The sequence below is a fragment of the Stylophora pistillata genome, chromosome 7, assembly GCF_964205215.1.
Source record: "Stylophora pistillata chromosome 7, jaStyPist1.2, whole genome shotgun sequence".
In the NCBI taxonomy this organism is placed as follows: Eukaryota; Metazoa; Cnidaria; class Anthozoa; order Scleractinia; family Pocilloporidae; genus Stylophora; species Stylophora pistillata.
The window spans coordinates 28,006,507-28,020,781 of record NC_142525.1 but is presented as its reverse complement, the minus strand read 5'-3'; the positions used below and the strand labels follow the sequence as shown (position 1 = coordinate 28,020,781).

General features: G+C 37.8%; 2 protein-coding genes across 2 annotated transcripts; both read left to right on the top strand.

Moving 5' to 3' along the window:
* The first annotated feature begins 31 nt into the window (after positions 1-31).
* Positions 32-4,964, top strand: LOC111330592 (protoporphyrinogen oxidase-like). Its single transcript, XM_022935465.2, has 5 exons — positions 32-314; positions 2,275-2,526; positions 2,764-2,911; positions 3,334-3,818; positions 4,301-4,964. The coding sequence occupies exons 1-5, from the start codon at positions 57-59 to the stop codon at positions 4,625-4,627; spliced, it is 1,470 nt and encodes a 489-aa protein (XP_022791200.2). The 5' UTR covers positions 32-56; the 3' UTR covers positions 4,628-4,964.
* Positions 4,965-9,314: 4,350 nt separating this feature from the next.
* LOC148727357 (uncharacterized) lies at positions 9,315-10,624 on the top strand. Its single transcript, XM_088728525.1, has 2 exons — positions 9,315-9,737; positions 9,958-10,624. Exons 1-2 carry the CDS (start codon positions 9,486-9,488, stop codon positions 10,015-10,017), a joined length of 312 nt encoding a protein of 103 aa, XP_088584651.1. The 5' UTR covers positions 9,315-9,485; the 3' UTR covers positions 10,018-10,624.
* Positions 10,625-14,275: the final 3,651 nt, after the last annotated feature.

The window sequence follows — 14,275 nt, the reverse complement described above, 5'->3', positions numbered from 1 at the left end:
CCCGCCTGTGAGTACTCAGCGGAAAAATCATAGCAGTACCAGATCACCCTTCCAACATGGCGGTCACCAGTGCGGGGCAAATATCGCTTTCATCACGAAAATTTGCCATTCTCGGTGGAGGAATATCCGGATTAGCCGCCGCTTATCACTTGCTGGATAAAGTGAAGGACCCGGATAACATAACAGTTCTTGAATCTAGCGAGAGAGTTGGCGGATGGATGCAAAGTTGCGCTACGGAGAACGGGGCCGTTTTCGAGCTAGGCCCAAGAAGTATCAGGCCTGCAGGCAATGCTGGAAGAGCAACCCTTAAGATTGTAAGTAGTGTTCACATAAGGGAAAATTTCCCGCGAGTGTATATCACTCGAAATCGCTTTTTGTTTTTATGGTCGTCTGATTGAAGTCCTGGGTTGGAGGTGATTTAGGGACCAGTCTTAATTAGAAGCGGCGGACTGAGGGAAGGGCAGATACAAAGTTAGATATCCCCTGTTGACTCAATCTTAACCCACCTTTTCGCGTAGTGCTAGCAGTAAGGTGCTTTTTTAGATCTGTTGGTACTTTACTCAATGTTTTGATATCCCAGATTAGATGTAAGCTTACATTAATATTTCAGAATCATTGACTTGTTGCAGAAATTTATATGCCGTTCTCCCATCTTTGTATCTCTGTGTAAAATTTGGTGTCTCACCCGCTTTTTCCGCCCTTCCCTCCTCTAAGTTATGACAGTTCCCTTGGTGGGATAGGGGGATCTGAGGAGGAACAGGTTACTTTCCCAAAATAAGGGTAAGAGGTGTTGAACAGGGTCTCGAATGATGACATTACCCCATAGACTTAACCCTCTTCAAATAGGCAGCTTACATCTTATTTCTCTCCAAAGTATCACCCCTTCATTAAGCATTATGATCACAAGGATAAATGGAACGACTGCAGACTTTAGAGGCTTCTGCTTATTGAAAAAGTTCTCCTTTTCAGTACCATGGGAGATGTTTAGAGTATAGAAAAATTTTTTAATGATCAAAGGGAGTAAAGGGTTAAGGGAAGAGGGTTGGTACAGGAGACCACAGGGTTGTGTGTCAAGCTAAGCCATCCATTTTCATCCTTGAATAAGGCTGAGTTCATTTTGACTGTGCACGTTTCCAACTGCTAGAAACTTTTGTTATTTGATGGGTTACTTCAAAATAGCAGGCAAACATGATGAAGAACTTAGAGGGAAATATGTTGTGGATTGATTTATTCCCCAGGAGGATTAACAACACATGGGTCCAGGGGAAGGGAGTCAGGCTGGGACCCCTCTTTCCATCAGACCAATGGTGTTTTTTACCGCTTGTCTGAAGCCAAAATTCTTGCAATGACAAGTATGCATGTTGCTGCACAGTATGAAGTATTTAATATTTGCTTAAAGCTTATTGAGGCTACAGAGTTAAAAAAAAAAAAAAAAGAATCTGTTTTCTGAATTAAAATGCTGGACCCTCCCTTTTAACAAATTTCAGCTCATTGTCAGTATCTGAGCTACCTCTCACCAACCTCTCCCCTCCCCTCCCCTCCCCTCCCCTAACCTAATATTTACCCGAACTTGTTATCAGTTAATCTTTGTTGGGTTAGGGGGGAGAGGTAGGTATGCAGTTGCTCAGATACCAACAATGATCCCAAATTTCTGGATTTACCCTTGCTTTATGGTACCAGAACAGTGATAAGCTGATCACTATGGGTCACTCACCTCATGTGCACGAAATAAAACAGTGATAAGCTGATCACTATGGGTCACTCACCTCATGTGCACGAAATGAAACAGTGATAAGATCACTATGGGTCACTCACCGCATGTGCTCGAAATGAAACAGTGATAAGCTGATCACTATGGGTCACTCACCTCATGTGCACGAAATGAAACAGTGATAAGCTGATCACTATGGGTCACTCACCTCATGTGCACGAAATAAAACAGTGATAAGCTGATCACTATGGGTCACTCACCTCATGTGCACGAAATAAAACAGTGATAAGCTGATCACTATGGGTCACTCACCTCATGTGCATGAAATAAAACAGTGATAAGCAGATCACTATGGGTCACTCACCTCATATGCACGAAATGAAACAGTGATAAGCTGATCACTATGGGTCACTCACCTCATGTGCACGAAATGAAACAGTGATAAGCTGATCACTATGGGTCACTCACCTCATGTGCATGAAATGAAACAGTGATAAGCTGATCAGTGAAGGCAACTCGCTTCATATGCACGAAATGATCTTTCTTCTGTATTTTTTGGACAGGTTCACGATCTGGGCTTGGAGAAAAGTATTCTCTCGGTTTCTTCAAGTCATCCTGCAGCAAGGAGCAGATTTATTTACTCCGGTGAAAAACTGCATCAGCTTCCTTCTGGAGTTATATCAATAATAAAAAGACAATCTTTGTTTTCTAAATCGTTATTACCTACTATAATCAGAGAACCATTTGTAAGAGGCAAGCAAGATCACGAGGATGAAAGCATTTATAATTTCTTTAAAAGACGGATGAATGAAGAGGTTTGCACAGTGTGCTAGTTTTCATTTTTCATATCGTATTTGAATCTTCAGTTTTGATCTTTGAACAAAGGCTGTCACAGTTTATCACAGATGAATTTGCCCCAAAGTCAAATCAAAACAGCGTTGGCCAACACGTTGGCCAACGCGTCGGTAGGATCGGATTTTTTTTACCTTTACCATGAATTTGGATACTTATCTTTACTGGCTGAGTGTTTTTGCTTTATTTGTGCTTTCAAGGTAGCAGAGTATCTCAGTGATCCACTCTGCAGAGGCATTTTTGCTGGCGACTCTCGTTTGCTGAGCCTTTCCTCATGCTTTCCTGCTGTGTATCAGTATGAGAATCAACATGGTTCCATAATCAAAGGAGCATTTCTTACGAAAGAAGGTACCTGCATTTACATTTCAGAGGGAAGGCTGTTAGAATCTAGAAGAAGCGACCCTCTTCTAACTATAGTTGATCCATCTCACTCCCCCCCCCTCAAGATTGGAGACCTTTTAACTAAGGTCATAAACTTTTAAGGTCATTGTGTAGTGTTCATCCTTCCTGTACATATTTTCACATGTAACTTGGGCGTACATTTAAAAAAATGGAGGCTTTTCCGTCATGGTTGGAGCTCACCAGAGAGGTAAATCGTTATTTTCTCGCAAACGAGAACCATGACGTATCTTTAGTTTTCCTTCTTGGAAACGAGCGATGTGTTTCTTTCTGTAAAATAAACTTAAAGTTCACCAATTCTCAGTGGTTAGGAATGGAAATGATTGAAGCAGATTGCAAATAAAAAATGACCCGTCTTCCTTTCATTTTAGTCCCTGACCCCTCTGTTATGAGTCCTTTAGCAAAGAGAGCTAAGGAGGAACGATGGAGCACTTGGTCACTTCAGGGTGGTTTGCAGACACTCTCTGACAAACTACACGAAGAATTGTTGCAGCGGGGAGTGAACGTCAAAATGACTTCACCTTGTACAGCTGTGAACTTTAACTCTGACGGCAGACTGACGGTAGCATGGCCCAATGAGGAACTAACGATAGATCACGTGATGAGTGGCATACCAGCTGAGAAACTCGCAAATATTTTACCCGAAGACTGCTCGGAATTAACATCGGAATTGAAGAATATAAACAGTACAACAGTGGCTGTGGTCAATCTTGAATACGAAGGAAATGTAGTGCCCGTCGAGGGGTTTGGATATTTAGCTCCTTCTTCTGAACCACTGAAAGTTCTCGGGATTATCTTTGACTCTTGCGCCTTCCCTGAAAATGATCGACCCGGAGGAAAGACAACACGATTAACTGTAAGGCAAATTGTTCGTTGCGTAAGGTCGTTTTTAAGTATCTGCGTTCAGTATACCCTTAAAAGGAGCAATTTGAAACTTTTGTGAAAAAAATTAGTTCGCTTGACTTTGGTTTCACTTCACTACGCTCTTCAATTCGTCAGAAAACCTCGTGCCACTTTCGAAACCAAGAAGGTGCATATTATAGTATCAGCTTGCAGTATACCCTTAAAAATAGCAATTGTTTGTGGAGTGGCGAGAGAGTTCCTTGCCTAACAACATAACACAATAAACTTCTCAGGTTTCGAACCAGGACCTCTCCCTGCTGGTCCCCTTTGTCTGTAATTGTAATTATAATAATTATAGTGGTAATAGTAGAGTTGTAATATTAATGATAATGATGATGATAGTTATGATAATAATAATGATACCACTACTACCATTTACAATGAACTTCGTTTCTTTCCTTATTTTGAATCCATCCCTTTTCTGTTACCTTTCAGGTCATGATGGGAGGTCACTGGTTCAATTCCTTATTTGGAGATCCAAACTCTGTAGACCCCAGTCATTTACAAGACGTCGCGGAAGAAGCTGCCGAAAAAACGCTCGGCATCCGAACTAAACCGACGAGTTGTTTAACCACTGTACAACATGACTGTATACCTCAATACACCTTAGGTCATTCGAATCGTTTGAGAAACATATTCGACTTCATTAAGAAACGCAAGTTACCACTTTCTCTGATCGGATCTTCGTATAATGGTGTTAGCGTAAATGACTGTATCTATAACGCTCAGCTAATGGTAGACCGAATTTTGGCTGAGAATTGAATGACAGAAGTTCGAATTTCAGTTCGCAAATATCGTAGACTACATTGTAGAAATAGTTACATCGTAGTACATCTTTGTAGTCTGGTTTTGTACGGTCTTGCGAGTTTGAAAGGAACCAAACCCATAAATGGGTACACTCTCCTTTTCAAATTGTTAATTAGACGGTGAGGGACCGAGCCGAAACTCCGAAAAACATACTGTGTTTCGCCTCCAGTACAACACACATTGTCTCAGCCATTCTCTTATTTTCCCAATCTATTTGAGGTAATAGCTCTCGCTCCATGTTGGTTAAAAAAAAAACAAACAAAACAAATAAAAAAGTTGACAGTCCACAAATATTGTCTTGGCCAAGAATATTTTTTCTTGTCTCAACTTATCTAAATAATAAGTAAAAGAGCATATATTTCACAGTTCGACAGAAAGCAATATGGGTTTCAGAATTCGGACGGGTATGTTACGTGAAGTACTTGTTTGGGATCATTTTTATGAACGGCATATTTAACAATTACTGATAAATAAATAAATACTTATTTTGGTTAATACAGTTGGAAGGAGTAGCCCTGCGATCATTTCTGTGAACATTGAGAAATTGTAACAAAGGACGTTAACTTGTTATAATTAATGATAAATATTTTGAATTATGTTTTAGTATAGGTAATCGCATGGGGCCGAGTAAAATTAAGGATTAATATCACGCGTGTTTTCGGAAGTTGCTGAAATTTTCCTCGTCGCTGCGCGACTCGGGCAATTTCTGCAACTTCCGAAAACACAAGTGATACTAATCCTTAATTGTACGAGGAACCATGTGATTACTTGTTTAATAATATTAGGGGCAAAATGTTTTCTTACTGATCTCACGCAAAACGGGACGCCATTGTTACAAAACAAACAGAAATTTCTTTACCTTGGCAGCCGTTGCTACGCGATTTTCAGCCAATCATTTTCGAGTAATTTTGCCTAGGGCAATTACAAAAATTAAGGAAAAATGCCCTCTGTCTTGACCAATCACAATTCAGTAATAATGACCCTTATATGATAAAGGTATGAAGCCTTTTACCCAGTTTACGTGTGCTTGTTTATTAAGCCACTCTGGATTTTATTGTTTAGTTCTTCGTTTGAGGAAAGTCTTGAAGTCTTGATTCTGCCTAGTTCATTCTATTTTACCCTCTCTATTTCCATATACAGCTTCTCGATATACGTCATGCATAATTACGGTGTTCAGTGGCAGATTGATCGGAACACCTCCACGTTGACAGCTGCTGGGACAATAATTTGAACATATTTATGAATAAGAGTTATTTCGCCGTCGGAACCTGTTATGCAATGGTAATTATGCAATTTCTGTCAGGATTTTAACTTTTTTTAGTTGCTGTTGGAAACAGAGAAATATGACATGGTTACTAAGGACGGCGTTAGCCAAATCGTGTTCACGTAAGGAAAAGAATTACTAAAGGAGCGGGTTACGAGATACCAAACTGAAAATAGATGAAAAAATTCCTTTCAACATGGGGAATGGAGTTTCAGGCGGCAAAGCATCGGCAAGTCTCAAAACCATTTATCTCGAAGTAGACGGACGCAAACAAAAGGTAAAGAAAATTTTGAACGACTCTTAGTCGTTTTATTTTTTCCTATGTTTTGCCTTTCAATGGGTAAATATAATGCGTGAATTGATGAAGATACAATAGCTATTTGATCATCTATTTTTTCGATCTCTTTCTTATCCTGAACGAAATTTTTCATCAAGAATATCAGTGATGAAACTCGATGGCTTTCTTTTTCTAGTGCATTAAAATACTGACGATGGTGTATGAAAAAAAGAGTGGGCTTGTTGTATCTATATTTCTCTTGATGTTTCGCAAAATAACGATAATTAATTGCTTTAAAATCACAGTAAGGTTGTTAAAAAAATAACGGATAGAAATGTTTAGTTAGATTAAGCACCGCGAAAACGGCGAACGCTGAACGTCGGCTAGCCGTTTGTCGTTTGCCGTTCCGTCCGCGATGTTCGTCTGTTTAAGCTTCCCGACGACACGGCAGAACAAATGTTCTCGGTCGCCATTCACTGCGACTAGAAATAATGGATACAAAGAACTACAGGGCCTTAGCCAGACTTCAGAACAAGACGAGGCAACTTTCGGGTCTGGCATGCCTCCCCCAGAAAATTTTGAAATCTAGAGGCTCAGAAATGCTCTTTCAAGCATTTTCCGTGGCACTTTTCTTTAAAAAAGTCAAACTTGGGCAAGTGTGGAAGTTCACTTTTTTATTGCCGAGCAATACTGGTGCAAAAAAAAAAAAAAAAAAGGAAAAGGCCAAAATCAAGACGAGGCAATTGCCTCGTCTTGCCTCATGCTAGCTACGGCCCTGAAGTACTGTATTTTCCGCTTGAATTTGAACTCTATTAGCTTTACAAGCTGTTCATATAAAAGTAAGATGATAAACGAAGCTTAGCTATAAAAGTAAGCGATCAAACTGTAGAAATAGTCGGTAAAAATGGGCTGCAAATACTCCTGTTTTCGCGTTCCCTACAAACGGGAAAAATGTCCTCCTCGAGTTGAAACGGCGGCCGGCAAACGGCAAACGCGGGAAATGTCAGGTCACGTGACCCTCTCTGCCGTTCGCGGGAAAAAAATACGTGGTGTTTAATCTCTCTAATGAGTCTACAACCATATCTAGAAATAGAAGCATATGCATATAAATCCTGGCGCGTTAAAATTTGTGCGAATCGGTGAATATTTTGACTAAAGTAAGAAAGAAATATGACTGATGGTGTGTTTAACCAGGGAAAACTTCAAATTACTCATAATATGACCAAATAAGGTGATCTTGATAGTGCATGCCAAGCAGGTGATAGAACAAAGAAATGACCTTTGACTTCCAGGTTCAATTAACTACCCCAGGAACGTTTAGCTGCCTCTATGCTCAGACTTCGACGCGTGAAACCAATCATTGTGTAGATAGAAGCTCATTTGAGCCGTCACTCTTCTTTCGCAATGGAGTTTGACTGCGACGTCGAAACATCAACCACTTCTAATATTGCTATCGTGGCCGCCATACTGGCCCTGGTACTTCTTAAAAAATTCTGCGTTGGGAAGAAACGCCCTATCAAAGACAGAAGGTGTCAGACAACAATTTGACGCTCCAATATGTCACCAATTGCAAAAGAGCAGATCGAGAAGAGGAACTCAATTAACAAGGATGCTTGTCGCCATCACATTCGACGGCATTCAGAAGAAAACAACGAGTTACTTTGTGTTACGGTAAGACATTAAACTATCTAAAATCTGTGACATTTTAGCAGTTTTATGCCATACAATTTCATTTTACTAATTATGATGCAGTTTTTTCACCTGTGTCAAGCCTTTTTGTTGTTTTTTATAGCATTCTTTAAGAAAAAATGTGTGAAAAGAAAAATTGTTCTTTAGCTCTCTAGCTTACTTTTAACGAAAAATTATCTTGTTTAAATGTTGCACTCGTAGATCATCCAGACAGTTGTAAAATATCAAGCGGCCAACATTGTCACCGCTGAGAACGATTCTGATGTGAACCAAGTTGATGAAGACAACTCCTAAGTACCCTCGACTATGTTTATGAACCCCCTGTATTAATGGTGATTAAATTAGAATAGCATCGTCGCCAATCATGTTACATTTTTAGTTCCGAGAGTAACGTAGAATATTTTTGTATATTAGGGAAATATTTCGAACTCTTTGGGTCGTTAACTAAATTTTCAGTACTCCAATGTTTTACAAAGGTTCTTGCTATGATATTGTCTAACCTTGCCTGAGACCGTCCTTATCTTTTTGAATATTTAACTTTTGGAAAAAATGTTATGGTTGGAAATTACCAGCTGTAATGTCTTCTTTTACATCAGATACTGATTTAAAGCTGTTGACTTTCAAGATATCGATGGTTTGAATGACTCGAATGTTAGCGCAAATGAAAATGTATGTTTCTTTTATTTGAAGAATGACGTATAAGAGTACCCAAAATTGTTATTGAATGCTGATCAAATACAAAAATCTCTATTAAATCTGGTTTACGCGGAAATGATGGTTTTTTTTTTTTGTCTCTTTTCTCGTAATGAACAGCAAAAGGTGTGATACATTTATTGTGCATCACAATAAACGGAGAATATATTTTAAAAACATCTATGAATCACTTATGCGACTGGAACATCTGGAGCGGAACAGAACGAAAGTGAGAAAAACTGCACCCCTCCACGTAACCAATTTGCATGTTCCACAAATTGACCGAATGGGAAGGAATTGAATCTCATACCTTTTTCAGTTATTCTTTATCTTTTGAGGATAAAATTGTCAAAATAAAGTATTATTTGGGACTGCACTGAAAATCTTTATTACTATTTTCTTTGTGCATGTGCCAAACCTCTTTGTAAATCAACATCCCGTGGTTGTTGATTTACAAACACATATGCTAATTAGCGACAAAATGGGAAACTAAGATGTCATGGTTCCCCTTCGCGAAAGTAAAGTCAACGGGCTATTTGAAACACAACCAACGGAGACTATATATAAATGAAAAGATTATGAAATGCACTATTTGGCAAAGCGTTTTTCGTTTTGGCTTCATCTAACCTTTATAGTTTTGATAACCACCATCATTCAATTAAAATTAAATGAGGCTGCTATTAAAATTTAAACATTAACAATAATTATTTTTACCAAATAAGGTGATCTTGATAGTGCATGCCAAGCAGGTGGTAGAACAAGGAAATGAACTTTGATTTTTAGGTTTAACTACACCAGGAACGTCTAGCTACCTATATGCTCAGACGTCGTTGCGTGAAACCAATCATTGTGTAGGTACAAGCTCATTTGAGCTTCACTTTTCTTTCGCAATGGAGTTTAATTGCGACGTCGAAACATCAACCACTTGTAAAATTACTATCGTGGCCGCCATACTGGCCCTGGTACTTCTTAAAAAATTCTGCGTTGGGAAGAAACGCTCCATCAAAGACAGAAGATGTCAGACAACAATTCTCACCAATTGCAAAGAGCAGATCGAGAAGAGGAACTCAATAAACGAGGATGCTTGTCGCCATCACATTCGACGGCATCCAGAAGAAAACAACGAGTTACTTTGTGTCACGGTAAGACACTAAACTATCTAAAATCTGTGACATTTTAGCAGTTTTATGCCATACAATTTCATTTTACAAATTATGATGCAGTTTTTTCACCTGAGTCAAGCCTTTTTGTGGTCTTTTTATAGCATTCTTTGATAATAAATATGTGAAAAGAAAAATTGTTTTTTAGCTCTCTAACTTACTTTTAACGAAAAATTATTTTGTTTAAATTTTGCACTCGTAGATCATCCAGACAGTTGAAAAATATCAAGCGGCCAACACACCACCATTGACACACCGCTGAGAACGATTTTGATGTTACTGGAAACCAAGTTGATGAAAACAACTCCTAATTACCGTCAACTATGTTTATGAACCTCCCTCATGGAGCCGATTAAATTAGAATAGCATCGTCGCCAATCATGTTACTTTTTTAGTTCCGAGCGTAAAGTAGAATATTTGTATATTAGGGAAATATTTCGAACTCGTTGGGTCGTAAACTGAATTTTCAGTACTCCAATGTTTTATAAAGGTTCTTGCTATGATAGTGTCTAACCCTGAAAAATGTTGTCGGAAATTACCAGCTGTAATGTCTTCTTTTACATCAGATATGGATTTAAAGCTGTAGACATTGTGATTTCTTAGCATTTATAGGATAAAAAGATTAGTTTACAATGATACCTTCGACACATTGTCTGTTTAAATATTTAATTATTTTGGAAAATTTTGTGGTTGGAAATTAGTAGCTATAATGTCTTCTTTGTAATTGGAAGGTACGGTGGCCAATAAGCGCAAGTCAAATTAAAATAATTTTACTCAAAATAAAACCCCGTGTGGCTAAATGAATTATAACGGCAAAACAAATCCGATATCAAGTTGTATATAACCTTTTTTTGTCATGATTTAATAAAAATCTTCGAGCCTAAGTACTTCAAGCACACTGTTTACACTTTAACTAAATGTTAAATTGATTTTTGTTTCTCAAATTGCCTCTAGAATTTATCATCAACTGATCTTGATATTTTTGACGTGATCTCATAGGGCTAAAAACAAAGTAGAAATTATTCAAACTTTGTTTTTCAAATTGCTTTTAAAATTTAGAAATAATAATTATAGGCGCATGCGGTTTAATTTTTTTTTTTTCGGCCTCAAGGAATGAGACATTCATTAATAGAGTTTCAGGAGCTGTTTCAAAGGAAGTAATAGACTTACAGGAGATAAAAAAAGAAAATTATATAACTTAGTTTGAGAAATATAAAATCCTTTGCATATAAACATTCAGGCTTCAGGTTTACCAAAATTTAAATGAAATCCTTCTTTAACATCTTATAAATTACCATCATCCTGGCATATCATGCCACAGGATTTTTTTTGCAAGAACATGCATTTGTCGGCCTAGTATCTTTTATAATTGCTCAGTCAATAATTAAGTTCGGTGACTCCTTTTCCTTTTAATTATCACTTTACTTTTGAATAAAGATTACCTTTCTAAACTAATACATTCGAATAAAATCAAAATCTTCGGCTAATCGTGGCCAACGTATAGGTATTTGGAGGTTAAAAAAATGCGGTAATCCATATCCTTGGTGTGAAGCCAACTTTTTTGATGCGAGCAGGAATTTTAAAAAAATTGTTAGTTTTCTTGTTAATTTTCCGACGCACTTGAAAAATTCTCCATCAAAGATACTGACTTCAGCCGTTTGGTAGGTTTAACCTTCCGTTTCGTTTGTTCCCATTTTGAACCCAAAAAAACTCCAGGGTTTGAATTCTCTCTTAGCTAATTAAATCGCAAGATTTACGCACGTAGTTACTGGTGTTTTGATATGCTCAGAACCTCTGATAACCATAAGATAAATATAGTTGTTGACAAAGCCAAGGTCGTGGATAAGCTCCTGGGCCTGCTTTACAAGCAGTTCATATAGAAGTAAGATGATAAACGAAGCTTAGCTATAAAAGCAAGCGATGAAAATGTAGAAATAGTCGGTAAAAATGGGCTTCAAATACTCACGTTTTCGCGTTCCCTACAAACGGGAAAAATGTCCTCCTCGAGTAGAAACGGCGGCCGGTAAACGGCAAACGCGGGAAATGTCAGGCCACGTGAGCCTCTCTGCGGTTCGCGGGAAAAAATACGTGGAGCTTAATCTCTCTAATGAAAAGGTATTCCTTTGAAACTGGTAAAACCGATAAAAAGTGTTCATGCACATGATAAAATTAGTTCATAAAACGAACACTTCCGAAAATAACTGAAAGCCACCTCAATCAGAAAGAGATCAGAGAAATCAGTTTTTCAGTTTGCAGCGCGCAGTTTGCAGTTTTCTTCGTTATCGACTGAGTTACTTTCGAATTGCAATCATGCATTCGCTAAATCCAGGTTAAATCGTTCAATGTAGACGAATATCATGGCCTAGATTGTTAATTTTTTAGAGCCAATGATCTAACCTTGTCAGAAGTTTTCATGTATTTCCTTTCTTCCCTGACTTTCTTCATTTCGAGGTGTTCTCATATTCTTCACTGTCACGCTGTCCTATGGAAAAAAAAAAAAAGAGACGAATTTGTTGTGAAACTTACTTAACTGAATTCTTTTTATTCTAAATAATAAAGCGGTAAATGTCGGGATCGAAAGACTCATTTTCAGAGCCACCACATTTTCCGCCGACAGATGTTATGTCCCGTAGTCTTATCGAATAAATGCATTAGGATGTTCTATTATTATAACTTAATTAGCATTCGAAAGAGAAATTTGTTAACTGGGAATAACCTACATTCAGCAAACTTTGACTTTTGGCCATTTATCTTAGAAGTACAAAGGTATTTGAAAAGCTTACTGTTGCCATGATACTTTGATACCAATATTGCCACCGATAGTATCGCTTCATTTCAAACTTAAGTTTGTTTTTAATTTACCAAATTTATTGGCTGAGGTGATTTAATCCATTACAAATATAGAAACCAACCTAGGTGGATATTATTCTTTTTCTTTCCTCTCTTCACTTCTTGATTTCCGAGTTGTTTCATATTATACTTGTCTTAACAGCAAAAGATAAAGTTGATGTGAGTACATAAATGTCTATATTTGGGTGAACAAAACAAGCATCCATGAACCCTTTTTTAGGAACACTCTTTATATATAGAAATCAATACTCGTAGAGAGAGAGAGAAAACTTTGCCTAGAGCCCCAAAATTTGATGTAGAAAGACAATTCTCGCAAAGGAGAAAAAACATAAAATTTACCAGTTTGAGTATAATGCACTAATAACAACAACTTTCATGCACCCTCTATCAGATCATTAATTATTATTATTACTATTATTATTGTAAGAAGGTATCGGTAAAATAATTAAGCAGCTATAGCTATATCATCGGACAGGGCCGGGAGTTGGATCAAATTAAATAAAATATAGCAGAGGTGCAGGGGTGTGGTACAGGATTCATTCATTTATTCATTCATTTATTTGTTTAAGCAGGTTGATTAATTGGCAGCTGTAATAGCTGATGTGGACCTGCTGTCCTAACCCACCCATCCCACCCCAGGGGAGGACATCCATCACACAGTAATCTCGTGAGTGGGAAATTAACGTCTCCTACCCCTAACCCTGCAGGAGACGGGACCTCCATTTATTCGTCCCTATCCGAGAAGACTAGAATATCTAACTATTTCTTGATGTTATAGAAAGGTAGCATATTCTCCTCAATTATTTTAAGACCCTGAGTGTTGGTCCGGCCGGGGCTCGAACCCTCGACCTCCCGCTCAACAGTCCAGCGCTCTATCCAATGAGCTAACCGGGAGGTTAGCAAACATATTAACATACTAACAAACATACACACTACTATACAAACATCACACACTCCAAAACAAAGAATGCATGGTAATAGTGTATATTGGCAAGAGTTCCATATAACCCCATACATTAATTGTGCGTAGAATGTTCCAAAGGAACCTTTATATTTAGTCTTTATGAAATGGAATGCATGATTAATGTATGGGGTTATATGGATCATGGAACTCTTTCCATAGTATTTAATAATATTCGAAGATCAAACACTCAATTCAGTTACATACATGGACAAGATATCAATGTTTTAAGATAAATGTAGATTGCGCCTTTACATTCCAAATGGTGAGAAAGAGCAACAGACAAAGATTACAGGTAAAGGCCTGTCTATTCAGTATTGCCTTGTACAGCTGTCAGAGTTGAGCCTAATTTCTGTAGTATATATGGATTAAATGACGAAGAGTACAGCGACTTCTTTTTTATTTAGAAGCAGGTATATGGCAGGTTATTATTGAGTATTTTGTAAGGTTTCCTGAAAAAATAAAGAAAATCAAGTACGGCGCCCTCACGGTCTCTGTATGAAAGATGGGAACGAATCGATGGGCGAAAAAAAAAGGAGTTTATAACAAGTGCATTTGAAACACAATTAAGTTCAACACACAATAATTGTAAAAGCTAGCTGAAAAATATGTATAGGAATGAAAAGAGAAAAGGTAAACTAGCGACTAGTACTCTAACAGTAAAAGTACTAAAGTTCTTGCGTTTCTTAAGTGACGTTCAAGTAGGGCT

Coding starts and splice junctions, on each gene's coding strand:
- LOC148727357 (XM_088728525.1), top strand. CDS start 9,486: ATGGAGTTTAATTGCGACGTCGAAACATCAACCACTTGTAAAATTACT. Junction 9,738..9,957: donor ACGAGTTACTTTGTGTCACG/GTAAGACACTAA, acceptor TTGCACTCGTAG/ATCATCCAGACAGTTGAAAA.
- LOC111330592 (XM_022935465.2), top strand. CDS start 57: ATGGCGGTCACCAGTGCGGGGCAAATATCGCTTTCATCACGAAAATTT. Junction 2,527..2,763: donor AAAGACGGATGAATGAAGAG/GTTTGCACAGTG, acceptor TGTGCTTTCAAG/GTAGCAGAGTATCTCAGTGA. Junction 3,819..4,300: donor GAAAGACAACACGATTAACT/GTAAGGCAAATT, acceptor GTTACCTTTCAG/GTCATGATGGGAGGTCACTG.